At 42.5% G+C, this 16,994-nt stretch overlaps 1 protein-coding gene across 4 annotated transcripts in view; it reads right to left on the bottom strand.

Moving 5' to 3' along the window:
* The window catches only part of ADAMTS9 (ADAM metallopeptidase with thrombospondin type 1 motif 9), a 143,143-nt gene that overhangs the window by 34,603 nt on the left and 91,546 nt on the right, over positions 1 to 16,994 (bottom strand). For 3 of the 4 annotated variants that reach the window (XM_082209142.1, XM_082209140.1, XM_082209143.1), the window contains exon 29: positions 2,085 to 2,252. The exons of the other annotated variant lie outside the window; for it this stretch is intronic. In XM_082209142.1, the coding sequence (XP_082065268.1) occupies positions 2,085 to 2,252 (168 nt within the window). The remainder of the gene's footprint in view (positions 1 to 2,084; positions 2,253 to 16,994) is intronic. 4 annotated transcript variants of the gene reach the window in all.

The raw sequence follows: 16,994 nt of genomic DNA, 5'->3' as shown, positions 1-16,994 counted from the left end.
CCCCGCGGAGGACCTTAAGGTCCACAAATGACAACACTTTGGAGGTCCCAAGTTGCAAGGTGGTTAGATTGGTCTCAACTAGGGCCAGGGCCTTTTCAGTACTGGCCCCGACTTGGTGGAACACTCTGTCACAAGAGACTAGGGCCCTGCGGGACTTGACATCTTTCCACAGGGCTTGCAAGACAGAGGTGTTCCGCCTGGCCTTTGGTTTGGACTCAGTCTGACCCTTATGTTTCCCCCTCCCCTTACGGTTTTGATCTATGGGCTACTTTTAAGATGAGGCTGCATTTTAAATTGCATTTTAACCTGTATTTTAAATTGGTTTTTTCCCCTATTATGATTTTATTGTAATTTTACTGATGTTAGCCGCTCTGAGCCCGACTCTGGCCGGGGTATAAATCATCATCATCATCACCACAGTTTGTAAGTTGTTGGAGAAGAGCTATAGTTCAGTGGTAGAGCATCTGCTTTGCATGCAGAACATTCCAGGTTCAATTCCCAGTATCTCCAGGTGGGAGAGACTCCTTCCTGCAACCCTGGAGACCTGTTGACAGCCAGTGCGGACAATGCTGAGCTAGATGGGCAATGGTCTGAGTTGGGAGAAAGCAGTTTCCTATGTTCCCACAAAAGATTCAAAGGAACTTACAAAAATTAAAAATCCAAAACATAGTAAAATGTTGAAAACAGTATTAAGGGGGTCACACAATAAAGCACAGCCATCTATGTCCCAACACGGACTCAACTACCAAATATCCACCCCCCACCCCAGTGTTAGAAACCAAGATATGAAAGCTAGGAGCTAAATGGCACCTTAAACCTAGGTTATGGGTGCAGCCTATGCACACTTTTTTAATAACAAGAATACAAAGCTGAAAATGAATGAACTGTTCATTTTTCCCATGGCCTAGTCCTTCCCCTGCGCACCCCTCTAATGTTTTTAAGAGCGTCTCTTTTCCAGTCTTCAGAGAGTGGATGGAGTCCCCCTTTCCTTCCACTCTGCAGTTTTAATCTGAAATCTTAAGCGCAGTACTGCACCCAGAGCTCAGAAACTGCTCACGCTAATGAAATTCCCTGTTGCAAAATGCGCCTAGAGCAATGGGAGTTTCGAACACTGATTTCCCCCCCCCCCAAAAAAAAATATTCAATGGCTGCAGAAAATTAATGCTCAAAAATGCCTGGAGAAATAAAAGGTGATTGATGGGGTGGGGGAGGGAGATGACCAAGCAAACAAAATGCCAGCATTGGTCCATTGTTCCGAAGACAGGGGGCCACTACTGAAAAGCCTAACAAATATGTATAGTACTGTAAAGTACATTAAAAAGGCAAAATTCTATGTCAAGCTACAGAGGAAGGTTAAAGCTTGAATTTACATGCCACAGTGGAGGATTCCTACAGCCAACATTAGATCCATCTGCCTTTGACTGTCCCATTTAGAGAGACTGGACTGAATGCGGCCATCTGCTGGGAAACCAAGGAAGATTTGCAACCCAGGGGTACACAGACATCTCTCATCCCATGCCTGCATGATGAACGTGTGGAGGGAGAGCAGGATCATGCCCTTGGACCTTGTCTCTCAACTTCGGCTTGTTCAGTATTAGCGTGGAAATTTATGCGCACACAATACTTTTCACGTAAATGCTGAACATATGAGAAGTGGGAAGAGGGGAGGGGAGAGAGGGCAGGCATGATCCTGCTCCCCTCCATGTGTTAAATGTGTGTGTGTGGGGGGGGGGGGAAGGGAAGTCTACATGCCCCTTCCATCTTGAACAATGACACCATATATCCAGGAGGGAAGCAGCTTCAATAAACTGGAAAATAAAATCCAATAAAATCCAGATCAACCCCCTTGGGGAGCTTATCTATCAAGCTCAGTACTTTCAGGTGACAACTATACAAGGCCTCTTGCAGAGGTCAATCTCAGTTTTGTTACTTGGAGAGGGTGATAATTGAACTGGTACCTTCTGAAAGCAAAGCACGTGTCCTACCACTGAGCTATGATTCCCCTCCCTTAAAACAACCACAACACCCAGATGTTTATTAACAGCCATAGTTGTTGGCGCAAAAAGTAGGATGTCACACCTTACCTGTCCCCAGTCTCCTGTTTTCCACTTTGGGCACCTGCCACCTCTACACTTTCTTTGCACATTCGGTTTAGCCAGGTGTTTGCAAAGATTGTTTTCTAAATGTGTCCCATCCTTCGACAAGCAATAAACTTCTCGATACTTCTGCCCTCGTCCACAAGAGACAGAACACTGAAATGTAAAGGTAAAGACAAATATATCTTATACAGCTAGTTTTACGGCCTTCTACATGTTTAGCGAAAAATACAGCATAAGACTATTTGGGTGTTAAGTGAGCAAGGAAGTGGATTTCATGTCCCCCACTCAGAGAACGAGAGAGAACAGAGTACCCTGAGGCTGCTTTGCAATAATAATAATAAGCAATAGCTGTCCCTCAACCTCTACCTCCCCAGGTCTCTCCCTATCAACCTTCCCATAAATACAGCACAGTTCATTATCCCAAAGCATAGCAAAGGAGGAGAGAGAAGTGGCAACTGAGGAGATTTGGTGGGGAAAAAACTGCCTCTTCCACACTATATTTTCAGATCTTTTGTAGGCAGTGCTATTTTTCTAGAAAAAGAGGTCCTGGAACTCACCACGAATGCCTCCCTTGTTCTCTTATAATGGCAATCGCACCTACCTGAGAGGTGCCGGAACTGAGTTCCAGTGAGTTCCGCCTGAAAAAAGCCCTGGTTGTAGGTCTTTTTACCAAAATTACTGCTGTGAATATAAACATTTTGTGTCAAACTTAACGGGCATTTCGATAATCTCTAGAAAGTTCTGAAATGCAACATTTTTTAGAAAAAAATAATAATCTAAGATTAGCAAAGGAGCAATGATGAGGGAACACAACTGAACTGCATGGCTTTTCGAGTAGCTAGGACTAAAGAAAAAAGTTTGGTGAAGCAAAGATTGTTATTGGGGAGCAAGAGTTTTGCTGTACATGTTAAATGCAAACATAGCATGGGAAAGAAGACTGAAATACACTGAGGAATGGTGGTGGTGGAGAGGGTAGGAAAAAATATTTGGGGCAAGCATCTGCCACCCCTCACTATCTGGGGTGACAGGAATCAGTTCCTTACACTTCTATATTATGCTAGAATTGGGGTGTTGGGTGGGGAGGAGCTCCTGAAGTCCAAATAAGAACATGAAAAGCAATTGGACAGAACACAGGGAGGATTAACAGTGCAATCCTAACCAAGTTCCTCCAAACATTGTCAATCATGGCAGAAATGGGGAGCAACACACTCGCTCCCCGGCTTCTACTGCATTTCAGGTCATTCTCTACACCCATTAGAGGGTGACTGCTGTGTAGGTTCCCTCTGCACTTTGGAACTCATATTTTCCAAATCTTACCTAACTAAGCTGGCTCCCCACTACAGATGATCACCTTCCAATTCATGGCAAACATCGGGAATGCAACTGATCCAGTGGGATAAGAATGTTTGCCCCCTTTTCCTCCTCTGTACCACGATTTACCCCAACGCATGCTGGGAGACAGTGTTGAGGGTAGAAATGCCTCAGTCAGTTCCATACAAACGTACCAGTTGACCTGCTAGCAATACTATGATAGACGCTTCTGCCAGCAGCCTCAGTGGTCACTGCTGCCTCCAGCAGTGATGGAGAAATGTGTCAGAAGCAGGAAGATTAGATGTTAACAGAGTGAGATGTATGAACTGAATGAAAAGTAAACAAGGAACTGATTCTGTGTTACTTAAGTATATTGTTTTGTTATACAAGCGGGCAAACATCATCGTGGAAACTGTAAAGATCTATCTCCTGCAGTGGCAATTCAAAGGTGCTGAATTATATAAACAGTAAAGAGCCACAGAACTTTGTTGGAAGTACAAATAGTCCCAAATAGCAGGTCATGGAATAAAATTAGTTGGATAACTAGCCTGACATATTTTGGCACATAATTTTCACCTTCTGTTTTGCAGAAACCTGTCCTTTAAGGACCGTAACAACAGAGGGAAGGACAACTACAAATATTTAATATTGAAAATGTTACTAGTGCTGCCTTTTAAAGTGTGGGTTGGTGGCTTGCTGCTGCTTGTTAATTACACGTGTATTTAACCAGAAGGGGTTCAGTATTTTTTACACTTTATGTAGCCAGCTCTAAAGAAGGCAAAGCGGGCACAACAGGACATTACAAGCCCAAGCAAAAAGCAAACCAGCAGGTGCGTTGGCTGCAAGCTTTGTAGTAAAGCAACAAATTTCAACCTCCTTCTGCAGGTTCATTGAACTTTTACAAATGTGACCACTTCTGGCATGTGGGCCCCTGAACCATTTTGATTTTAGATTAGTCTCCACCAAAAGATTTAGGAATCAAAAGGGGTCTGGAAGCACAACAAGAATTTAATATGACAGTTCCTTGCCGAACCGGCCTCTTACTCAGCATGACGCAGGGAGAGATTCAATTTCGATTTCTTCATTACATGTTAAGCAAGTCATTACATGTTATATCACACACAATGTCAGCTTAATCCTTTAGCACAAACACATTCTGTGGTGATCTTTCGAAAGTAACACTCTCCTGTTTTCTTTTCAGAGCTGAATCGATGGAGGAGGATGCAGACCACTAACATCTAACAGGCCTCTCAGGCTCTTCTGATTTACAGAAGCCTCGTTCTGTGCAGGGCTTTAAATTGCAATTATGCGTGTGCCCCCAAGCATTAAGATTCCTGCATTGCAGGGGGGTTGGACTAGATGACCCTTGGGATCCCTTCCAAATCTACAATTCTTTGATTCTATACCCCCACCCCGCCTCCAAAGATTTAAGGTAGCTAGAAAGAGGTGGATACAGGAGTTGGGAGAATCCATCATTTTGTCTGGGGATTTAGGAAACCTTCAGATTATCTATTTATCACATTATTAACTGCACCTTAGCCACCTCTTATAATTACAATGCCATTACCGCCAATACATTAAACATTTCCATTCACAAAAAAACCTGGCAACTGCCCCTCACTGGCATATATTTCTGCTACACATGCTCGCCCACTTTCCACAAGAAGCCCTGCCAAATTGCAAGGCAAAGTGATGTCATGACCTTCGGCTATAAGTATTGTAGGGTTGGCAGAGCAGCTCTCCTCTTGCTTTGCTCCCGTCTAAATGCTCATTTGCTACTGGTGGGATGATATTAATAGGGCTCTGCACTTTATATGTGGAATTAACAGCAATTATTGCTGGGATTATTGCACAAAACAATTGCAGAAGCGGAAACACGCATTGTAGATATTTTACTTGATATAATGTTCATGAAACACAAAGGCGGGAAACTGGGAGAGGCCATCGTGGCCTGCACTTCAAATATGGCTCTCAGAAGACTTCCATCTAGCCTCTCCTCCTTGGCTTTTGTGCATCCAATTTTATCTGCTGGGATCCCATTGGGATCAGCTTGGGACCACAACAGGGGTTGGGGGAGATTTAAAGCAGTGTTTAAAAACTGAGATAAGAAAGCTAGGAGCTAAATGGCACCTTAGACCTAGGTTATGGGCGCAACAACGGAATGTCTATAGGCACACTTTTTTAAATAACAAGAATACAAAGCTGAAAATGAATGAACTGCAGCTAAAATATGTTCATTTTTCACACAGTTTAGTCCTTCCCCTGCCCACCCCCTAATATTCTTAAGAGCATCTCTTCTCCAATCTTCAGAGTAGCTAGAAGTGGGGAGGCAGAAAAAGGTCCTCCTTTCCTTCCACTCTGCAGTTTTAATCTGAAATTTTAGGCGCAATACTGAGCTCATGCTAATGAAATTTCCTGTCGCAAAATGTGCCTAGGACAATGAGAGTTTTGAACACTGGTTTAAAGCCCTCTTGTTCCTCACACCATGGTCCACATCCGCACTGGACCCCTGCTTCCTACAATGTGCATTGCAAAGGGGAACTCCCATTGGAGAGAATGGAGGGTGTGTCTGCCCCCAGTAGTTTGCAAAGGGTTAAAGTCATCCCTCTACCATGCCAGGACCCTCTGCATTGGAGGGTTGTTTTTTTTGCAATGCAAATTTCAGGTGTGCTGTCAGGGATTATGAATCATCCGATGGATGGGTTGGATGTATGGATAAGGGTGCAAATCACTGTGGGGCGGTCCTGCTCATTTTGACTCCAGCCTTACCCACCTGCTGGCATGCTGCCCCCAACACATTACCCCCATGGGGATGTGTCCTAAAGAGAAAAACAATTCCCCAACCCTGATCTGACTGCTTAAGCTAAAGACAGGCCCCGATTTTTATTTTTTAAAAATGTTCATACCATTTTCAACACAACATTATTTTCCTAATTATAAAAAGACAGACAACAATACATTAAAAAATACATTAAAAAAGCAAACATTAAAAAAAGCAAAACTCAATTTTCTTTAAAAAAAATAAATTATGAGAGTAAGAGCCACCAGCAAAATCTTGCCTTCATACCTACCTATGGATCACTCCATAGCAATTGGCCCATTGTTCTGTTTGTGAACTATGTTTATTAATCTACAGAACCACAGAATAAATAATAAAATTAATGTAAATAGCATCAATAATAAGGAACTTAGTTATACCAGATCTACCACATACACATACAGGTGCCAGAGCCATAGTGGTGAAACCATGTTTTGAGTTCCCTATGCAGAGACTAGAAATTTCACCTACTTCCCACACAATTTTTATTCTGGCATACTCATACACAGTGAGTTCCATCCTGACAGAAATGTATGAGCCACGTTCAGATACAAAAGGCAGTTGTAGAGTTCAGATTGCTATAGCATGTGGTTGACTTTGCATGGGTCATACAAAGAAGCCAAACAATCTCCTCTTGATGTTATATTTTTCTTTCATGAACTTCTCATGTCACTGGCTGACTCTAAGTCCTGTTTTTACAGCTGCAAACTACACGTCCTGTTTGTAACTTCCATCTCTAACAATTCCATAGTGAGGCAAGCTTTGACCCTGGGCTTCTTGAATACACAGAAAAGAAGAACAGAGCAAATGCATCTCTGGTTCTATCTGTTTGAACTGAAGGGTTTACAATCTCTTTCTGATACTCAACTGCCTTGCTCTAAGCTCTGTGAACTTGAGAGAAAGGTTCTCTATCAATTTCATTTGAGGAACTCAAGTAAGTCACTCCACTGACCTCTTCCTTATGCCAGTTAGTTGGTATAGATATTAAAGGTCAATTTCAACTCTACTTACTCATGAAGTATGAGTTGCAGAAATAACTTCTGAATGGGCATGACAAGTATATAGGAAAATTAACATCCCCCAAGTGCCCCTGCCCTAGGAATATGTGCTAGAGACTTTGAAGGAGGAAAACAAAGCAGGCCAAACTCTCAACATCGATAGAGAGGATTAAATAAGTAGTAAGAAAATTGTCAGCTGAATGTATTAGCACTGACAGCCAACTGTCTTAGAGCAAAGAAAATGAAGATCCAAATCTCTATAGATGCTCAAAGCCGATACTAAAACAATACCACACAATCTAACTCACCTATCAAAATTAATGTGGGTATAAAACAACTGCACAACACATTATAAACTGAAAAATGCCATACAAATCATTAACTCACTTAAGACTCAACACACCTGCCACGGACAATTAATTTCAAATTAAGTTCAAAGTCAAATGCAAACATTCAAAGTAAAAAAACCCCAACCCCATTCAAGTTTTAAAGTGTGCCTTTTGAACAGTGACAACACAAACTTGTCCAATTGGAGTAGACAACCTAATTTACACTGTGCACTGAATTGTAAAATACATTATGAGTTGCAGAAAGCTGTAACTCCTCTGCATGTTTTAGTAATTGTATGTTTTGCATATGGTATTATTATGATGGATGCAAAATATGACCGATTTCTTGATATTCCTATTCTGGAAATGATGACTCCAAAGAAGAGGAACATGAAAAAAATAATGACAGCAGAAGCTTTGGAATTCTGTGCTAAACAAGTTCTGGTTACTAAATTTATCAGATTAGGCACATTTACTTCTATCGAGTTAATATATATGTATTTGATTGTGAGATTTTTGTGGGTTCAACAATGGTAGTATTTGGTAATTGGTAGTTATTAGTAATTATTATTATTAGGTAATTAGAAATACTTGCTTTCCTTTTTTTTAGTCATAGATTTAGGATTGGGCAATATATACAATATATGCAACTTTAGATGGGCAATATATACAACAAAGCAGAGAGACCAAGACTGAAGGACCCAGAGAGGAATGGAAAGCTGTGATGAAAATTGCAACATGGGAAGCGAAACACACAAAAAAACCCAAACCCTCGAAACGATTTCATTTCTTAGGATTAAAACTGAACTCCAAATATTTCACAAACTTTTAAACCTGCAGGTCTAGCAATGCAATCGGAGCTGTCATATGAACTATGAGATCAGTGGAAGAGAAATATTTTGTGGTAGGACTAGTCTAAATATTACTCTCCACACACAATTGCCTGACTGCAGAGGCCTGAATTATTCGATTTCCTCTTTGCAAATTGAACCAACTCTTTGCACAGCTGCTTTATGCAGAGGGTCTGCTTCCATGCTGGAGGCTCTGTGTGGTTGAGTGAAGAGTATCACTCTGCTTCTCCACTGCGCTATTTCACTGCCACTCTCAGCAAAATGTTAGGAACTGAGTCTACAGGTATTCATTCAAGGTCATTTTCTTCTCATCAGAATTAATTAAGACAGAGTAGTTATAGCCAGCATGGCCCTTTGGACAGATGAATTTTACATATGGATGTAAGAATTTCTTTTTTAATCTGTATTCATTTACAGCCTGGGGCAAGTCAGTGTAGTCCTCAGGCAACAACTCATAAAAATGTGCTAATTTCAACACCACCATCATTATTAATACCATTACTTTTTTCTCATTACAAGGTTCCCGTGATGATAAATGGGTAAGGATTGCAATGTACTGTAAATACTGTCAGAATGCTAGTTAATACTATCAGCATCACCTCTGGATTTATATTCAAAATTACTACCCTGGTTTTGGATAACACAGAAAGGCTTGGGGGGGAGAAAAACTTTAACTCATTAATAGTCTTAGCCTGCCCAGTCCTAAAGATTTAGCAAGTTTAACAGCATCAACTTATACATGCCTACTCAGAAGTATCCAACACTGAGTACAATGGAATTTACTCAGAGGTAAGTTCATATAGGCTGCAGCCTAAAACAAACATTGCAACAGAACAGGGGTGGCAAAACTTCTGGAGCTCCACAAGCCTGATTCTTATCCAAATAAGCACTGTGGACCAAATTTGGAAGGTGGACAGCACGGCTGTCAATTGCATAGTACATCACATATTTGCTGGTGGGTGGGGCAGCCCCTTTTTTGGGGGGGGTCCTACTTGGGAGGGGTCCATTGCCAACCTCACGTGCAGCAGACTGGGGAGCTCAGAGCATACTTCTGGCAAGCTACTTGCTTCCCCCCTCCTCACCACTTACACAGAGGGGAGAAAAAGCTATCTTTTGCCAGCATAAGCAGCCAAGTGGAGAAGCTTTGCTTGCTGCTGTTGCTTGTGAACACCCGGATGAAGGAAGCAGCATCACTCTCCCTTCTCTTTAGCTGATTTGGGGACAGGGTCCAGCTAAGGGATGAGTTTGGTTGTGCAGGAGAGCCCAGCGCTTAGCAGGATGGCTGTCCTGTTGCATCAGCTGCTTAACGCTGGGTTCCCAAAGCTGTTTGAAGCATCCACCCATCTCCTCCTCCAAGTGAAGGAGAAGGGGTGGCTCTTCAAAGCGTGCTTTTGAGAAGCTCCTGAAAGCATCCCCCACGGATGGGGGGATGTCCTAGATTGCTTCTTAGAAGCATTGTCTGAAGCAGCTTGCGCACTCCTCCTGCAAGAACACAGGAGGCAGAGGGGGAAAGGTGGAAGAGACTCTTCTGCCACCTGCCTGCCCACTTGCAACAGAAGCAAATGAGCTACTTCAAACAGTGCATATGAGCAGGATTTAATCACTGACCATCTGCTGAGATTAAATCCTGTTGCCATGGCTGTGTGGTTCTGTTCCCTGCTGGGAGCCGGCATGCAGTCAAGTGCGGATTAAGCATTGTCGTCCTGCCCATCAGCTGATGTCTCCATGATGCCAGCTGATGGACAGGAGGGTGTGGTTTGGCAGGAAAAGCCTGGCAGTCCAAGACTGGTCCGCAGAGCAGAGGTTCCTCAGCCCTGCGATAAGTGACAAGGTATGGATGCTGGACTCAAGCCAAATAGAGATCACAGCTCAAAAAACAGAAACTTGAATTTAACCTGGAAGCTGGGGCATCAGTGTGACAGGTTCCCAGTTACCATTTACGGAGAGGGGGGCAGGCGTTAATTTTAGTAAATAATTTATAACATGTGCAGTAGTCAATTCGTGAAGCTGTCAATGCATGAATAATACGTGCCAGAAATTTGGTGGAGTTTAGCTGTCCTGTCAAGGCAATTAAAAATATGCATTCCTTGCCCTGCAAAATACAAGTTGGATCCAGGAACACTCCCAGTTATTGGGCGCTAGAAGGAAGTCATGAGCAGCAGAATTCTGTTCTAAGTTACCGGTAGTTTATATTCAAAAGCATGTTTGAACTATGCTAGTCTAATTTTTTCCTTAACTTCCCAAGGCAGCTTGTTATATTGCTATAGCTCTTTTGGTTAGAATCACAACCCTGTGAGACTTAAATCAGTTTTGATATACACCAGATTTTTGCTTGCTCCTAAATGAATTGCTATTTCCCTGGATAAACTTTGTTCATTCACCAGTCATGTGGGCCCCATTCACGGGGTCTCTTTAACAACCTCTGAAAACAAGGGAACAGTCACACGAATGCCAATTCAAGTTCTTCCGTGTGCTTAAATTCATGTTGATGACATGGGAAGAGTGTTCACATATTTGACTTGCAAATTTAAAGAGCACTGCATTTTTCAGGTCTGCTATTTCCCCCCCACATTTTTAACATTCACCTAGCTTTTGCAACCTATTTTAATTTTATTTTTTTCAAAGGCATTTCTAATTCAGTTACAGATAGGTAGCCGTGTTGGTCTGCCATAGTCAAAATAAAAAAATTCCTTCCAGTAGCACCTTAAAGACCAACTAAGTTAGTTCTTGGTATGAGCTTTCGTGTGCATGCACGAAAGCTCATGTGTATCTGAAGAAGTGTGCATGCACACGAAAGCTCATACCAAGAACTAACTTAGTTGGTCTTTAAGGTGCTACTGGAAGGAATTTTTTTTATTTCTAATTCATTTCTAGATAGCCTTGTTTACTCCAGTCACTGCTCTTCCCTTTTCAAGCTCTATGCTTGGCACTTTGAAATGTGTCAAACACCTCCCGTTATTGTGGTGTCAGATAATTTATCAGCGAGTTGTCCCAGCCACCTATCAAAATTGGTCTGAGGAGGTCGGAGAAATAAAGATTTGTTTCACAAGGCCAAAAAAAGGCTCCCCACCGCTGTACCTTGAAAACATAATTTTAGGCCAAGTTAACGATGGTGACTAACTAGGGACGCAGGTGGCGCTGTGGGTTAAACCACAGAGCCTAGGGCTTGCCAATCAGAAGGTCGGCGGTTCGAATCCCCACGACGGGGTGAGCTTCTGTTGCCTGGTCCCAGCTCCTGCCAACCTAGCAGTTCGAAAGCATGTCAAAGTGCAAGTAGATAAATAGGTGGGAAGGTAAACTGGAAGGTAAACGGCGTTTCCGTGTGCTGCTCTGGTTCGCCAGAAGCGGCTCAGTCATGTTGGCCACATGACCCAGAAGCTGTACACCGGCTCCCTCGGCCTGTAGAGCGAGATGAGCGCCGCAACCCCAGAGTCGGCCACGACTGGACCTAATGGTCAGGGGTCCCTTTACCTTTACCTTAACTATGGTGACAGATATTAAGTGATCTTTCTGCTACAACTGCACTACTCCTAACATGAAGCCTGTGGTTGTATTCATGAGAAATTCAAATCATGATTTTGGATGAGTCCCAACAAGCTCAAGAATAGTCTTGGTTCCCATTCCCATTGCTTCCCTCTCCTCCTCCTGCATCGCTGGAAAGAGGATTTTGATAGAATTCAGTTTCACCTTTAAAATATTTTGACTTAATATTGCATTCAAACAAAGCATCCTGGTTTGAATGCACAATGGTGTTTAACAAATCAGCTTTATAACATTATGCCTAGATCCCTTAAGAGTGAAGCTTCTGAAGGTCTTTTCACGTGAACTTCTTTCCCCTCCGAATAAAACAAAGCAACTTTTAAAAATTATGGAAGAGCTCTGCATACAGTGCTGCCTTAGAGATAATTTAACAAGCATTTTGATTGGAAGACCTGCATTTTGACCTGATACGTGGGCAAAGCTGGCCTGAATTTTTAACACAAGTGGAACTGTATACAAAGGGCTGAGCCCAATGAACTCATTGAATGAGTGGAATAACTTCTGTTCATGCAATGGAACGTCCCCTTCCCTTCTTCCCCCTTCCAAATCTGCTCTGGGGACTGACTTCACTGGCTGCAAACCAAGATTGGGATGTGTGTGAATATGTCCCAGCTGGACCACATGAGTCCAAATTACCAAAAACTCCACCTGTGTTAGCTGCCCGTTCATGTCTAGCTAAATATCAAGCAGCTCTGTATTGTCTGAAACCATTTGCTCCTGAACAAACTGGACCAACTGTTAGCAACTTATTTGCTTATCTGCATTAGTTGTGCTCTCAGACATGGAACAGCTCCATGTTCTGGCACCCGATCAGGAGGAAAAGAAGCCAGCCAAGTAAATCAGCAAGCCAAATTCTATCAAGTGCTCTGAGGACAGAATAAACCATGTAAAACCATACAAATATTTATTTGGTTTTTAATAAATCAAATATTGCACATTACATCATAAACCAAATTCTGTTCATAACAACAGAAGTGGTAGCTGTTTTCTGGAGATGATGCTACCCATATTAGGTTAAGTACTTTGCCCTAATCACAAAACAGAGAATAGTGCACTGTAAAAGAATAATAGATTGTAGAGTTGGACAATATTACAAGCCTTAAGATCTGTATTGTTCAACTCATTCATCAGGACCTTCTTCCTCCTGCTATTATAATCTGGACCACGGGGTGCTGGAATCAGACAGCAAGTTTGCTGAACAGGACGGATCATTAGTTGTAGTTTCCCCTCAATACCAGCTGGCTCAACATTTATTTCTGAAGAATTTGCTTCTGGTGCATTATTTATAGTGTATCAGTTAAAAGGAATCTACTTCCAATAGTGTACTGTGAAAATTCATGAGCTTGGAGCACATATACTTCTACATCACAGTGTCCTATACGTTTAAAGACATAAGACACAATTCATTTAATGGACCCTGACGGTGCTCCCACTTGCACCATGGGACTATTTATTTTTATTTTTATAGCACCCTTCACCACAAGGTCTCAGGGCGGTGCACAGGATAAAAATACGAGGTAAAAGCACAAATAAATAGCTAAAACAACAAGAACAACAACCAAACCCTCCCTCCCACTTCCTTACCCTTCTCCTTGAAATTGGGGGGTGGGAGCAACCCCAGAGGGAATTGTTCCATTTGGGAAGCTGCAATGCTTGTGCAGACACAAGGTCTGACACAGTGTGACATTGAATTCCACCCATCATACGTACATATTCAATCCTTGATGGGGGTAAAAATCTGGACAGGTTTTTAGAATTTGCTATAGCCATTCCAGCTCAAAGACTAGACATTTCATCAACCACATAGGGCTCCTATAAGGGAACATGTTATTAAATCACTACCTGTAGAATCAGTACTTTGGGGGAAGACAGATGTTTCCTTAACTAGAAAAGCCACAGTAGAGCCACATGCTATTAAGTATCCAACGAAACAACATGGCATCCTTTTGTATCCTTAAACAGAAGTTGCCATGGCCACGTTTTCTTTGCGATCCCCTCACATTCTCTGGTAGCAGGATCTTTAAGGAGTCAAGACATTGTATGGCGTCAATGGAATAACTTAAATAACATTCTTCTAGGCAACATCACACTTCAATTTGTATCTGCTATTCTCCCTTCTTCTCCAGATTTGCGTAACTAACACTGCTACTTATGCAAACTTCAAATTTCCCACTATGCTTGATGACATCCAGACCCTTCGGAAAAATTGCATACACTTCCACATTTTGAAAACCGGCTGAAGATCTTTATAACAGATATTCATGAAGGCCTGACAAGTACTAGTCCCATACTTCCGCAGGATGCCCATCTTCTTAGGAAAAGGGATATCAAGATTTTTTTTTTTTTTAAGTGAACCGGTAAAGCACTTACTTTATAGGTTTCAGCTAAATCGAAGTTAAACGCACTCAGCAATTATGCCTTCCTCGCTTGAGGACTCTCTCCCTAATGCATTTCGAAGTAGAAGAGAAACTGGGTAGTTATGCACCAAATTACTAGGCACCAGTAACAGGGTTAGATTGCAGACTTAGGAGCTCCATGGAAGAAGGAAAGAGAAAATTGCCTAATTCTCATGGGCATTTTAGTGCAGGAAACCCGTGCAGAAATAAAAATGAAGAGAGACCAAGAGCAATGTGTTGAAAGAATGTGTAAGCAATGCCTCCAGACACTGGCACTATTGTAGAATGAAAAAATTACTTAGGGAGTAAAGGAGTTTCAGCTTATGAAGTAGTGTTAGAAAATAATTTTGTTCCTGCTCTCTTTCTGGTCCCCTGGGAAGAGGGCAATCATCGGAGTGGCCCCTTCAGGTCTTGCCAGTCCATGTCTGCAGCACCCTAGCATATTCAGGTATTTCTCGCATATATGCAGCCATCATTACGGCCAAGGACGGCAGCTGCAAACTGCTTCTGTTCTGGGATCAGGCCCTCGGTTTACGGCACTGAGAAATTCAAAACATGATGCACAGAATTATTAGGAAAGGAACTGAATATAAAAGGTAAAGGGAAATTTATGTCCCCATACAAACACTTGCGGTTGTTCACTAAACTGCTAGTGAGGATGAACTACCAAGCTGTAGGGCTCACTAGGGCAAACGGCTTTTAAAAAGAGGCAGGTTAAAATCTTTAGGTCCAGCCCCTGGCATTTGCAGTTGAAGGATATCGGACTGCAAAGCTAGGAATGCTGAAGACCCTAATAGAGCCACTACCAGGAAGAGTAGAAAATTCAGAGCTCAATGGAGCAATGGCCCGACTCAATAAAGACAGCTTCGTATTTGCCAGTTTAGAAAAAGAATTGCAAATCTGTTGGTAGGTATAGCTATGACCTCTGTGGGCGTCATATAACCATTGGAAATGTATAGTCCTAACATTCTTATTTCACTGGGTCTGCTCAGGCCCATGCCACAAGAACCTCCACTATGCGTTAGGACTCTTTCTCTCTCTTGCCAATGCTTCAGAGTGGATCTGCACAGCGGCAGCCTGTTCTGTGGAGAAACGGGGAGGTGCCGCCCGCACCAAAGCCACGCTTACCAGGGTCACATGCCTGTTGCAGCTTCTGGCAATACTCTGTGGATCTCTCATGGAGCTATCACAAGAGTTCCACAAGATTTTGCCGGAAGCTGCCGCCACTTCTGACTTCTCTGGTGGCGGCGGGTGGGCTGCCACCCCACAGGATTCTGACACCCGAGGCAGCTGCCTCAGGCAAACTCATGGGCAAGCCCAGCCCTAGATCTGCATGTTCTCTTAATACACTGAAGCCCAAGCATGTGATACCTGCCACAGTCTATAAAAGCCTACAAGCAGGAGTTTCATTTCCAGTCCTGGTTCCCAGGGACAGCTTATCTCTATACATAAGAGGTTTTTTTTGCGTGTGACAGTACTCACCAATGGAGTATGGAGTGCTAGCACCTCTTTTCCCCCCGCCCCCCTTTTCTTATTTTGCTGCCCATGGCTGCCATTTTGTGCTGGCATCCACCACACTTTTATCAATGAGTACAAGCACCTCACTTTTAACAAGAAAGAAAAAAAAGCACTGCCTGTATGGCCTAACTTACATGACCTATTCAGATGTACACCCACAGCTGATTAGAGGGACAGAGGCATCCATTATATAATAATAATAATAATAATAATAATAATAATAATAATAATACCCTGTCCATCTGGCTTCTTGGTAGTGGCGCCCGCCCTGTGGAACGCCCTCCCATCAGATGTCAAAGAGATAAATAATTACCTGACATTCAGAAGACATATTAAGGCAGCCCTGTTCAGGGAAGTTTTTAATATGTAACGCTGTACTGTTTTTAACACTGATTGGGAGCCGCCCAGAGTGGCTGGGAAAACTCAGCCAGATGGGCGGGGTATAAATAATAAATTATTATTATTATTATTACTGGCTGGGTTTCCCCAGCCACTCTTACAGCATATCTAAAAACATAATAGAAACATCAAGCGTTAAAAACCTCCCAATACTTCAGATGTCTTTTAAAAGTTGTGTCACCTTGACATCTGAAGGGAGGGCGTAACACAGGGAGGGTGCCACTACTGAGAAGGCCCTTTGCCTGGGCAAAGAAATGTGGCGTTCAAGCATGTTAAGGACAAACACGAATCTGTCCCAGGTGGAGTTAACCTTAGATGTACAGAACTTTTGTTAACAGTAATTGCATTTACTTGCTCTTCCCTAAATGGAAAATGGGTTAATAAACAAATATTTTCAACGAGGGCAATATCCAACAAAGTCATAATCAGAAAAGAGCCACAGAGTAGAAATACTTAAGTACCAAGTCCATTGATGGTCCATAAAGGCTTAATGTTGAATATGACTAATGTTGCTGTGTTAAGCTTGGGCAAGAGACAAAGGATGACATTCGTAAATCCTTGCTGATGCCACAGATGTACAAAGGAATAATGTGAGATGGAAGGAACCTGAGTGGCCCAGGGAATCAAGCACCACTCCTAGGCCCTCAGGTAGAAACAATATGTGAACTCACTTCAAATTTCTGATTCATTTAAGCATTCAATAAATTATTTAAAGCTGTGTCATGCGGAATACTT

Source organism: Podarcis vaucheri (assembly GCF_965113315.1).
Source record: "Podarcis vaucheri genome assembly, chromosome: 2".
NCBI classification, from domain to species: Eukaryota; Metazoa; Chordata; class Lepidosauria; order Squamata; family Lacertidae; genus Podarcis; species Podarcis vaucheri.
This window is presented reverse-complemented; position numbering and strand designations above follow the sequence as displayed.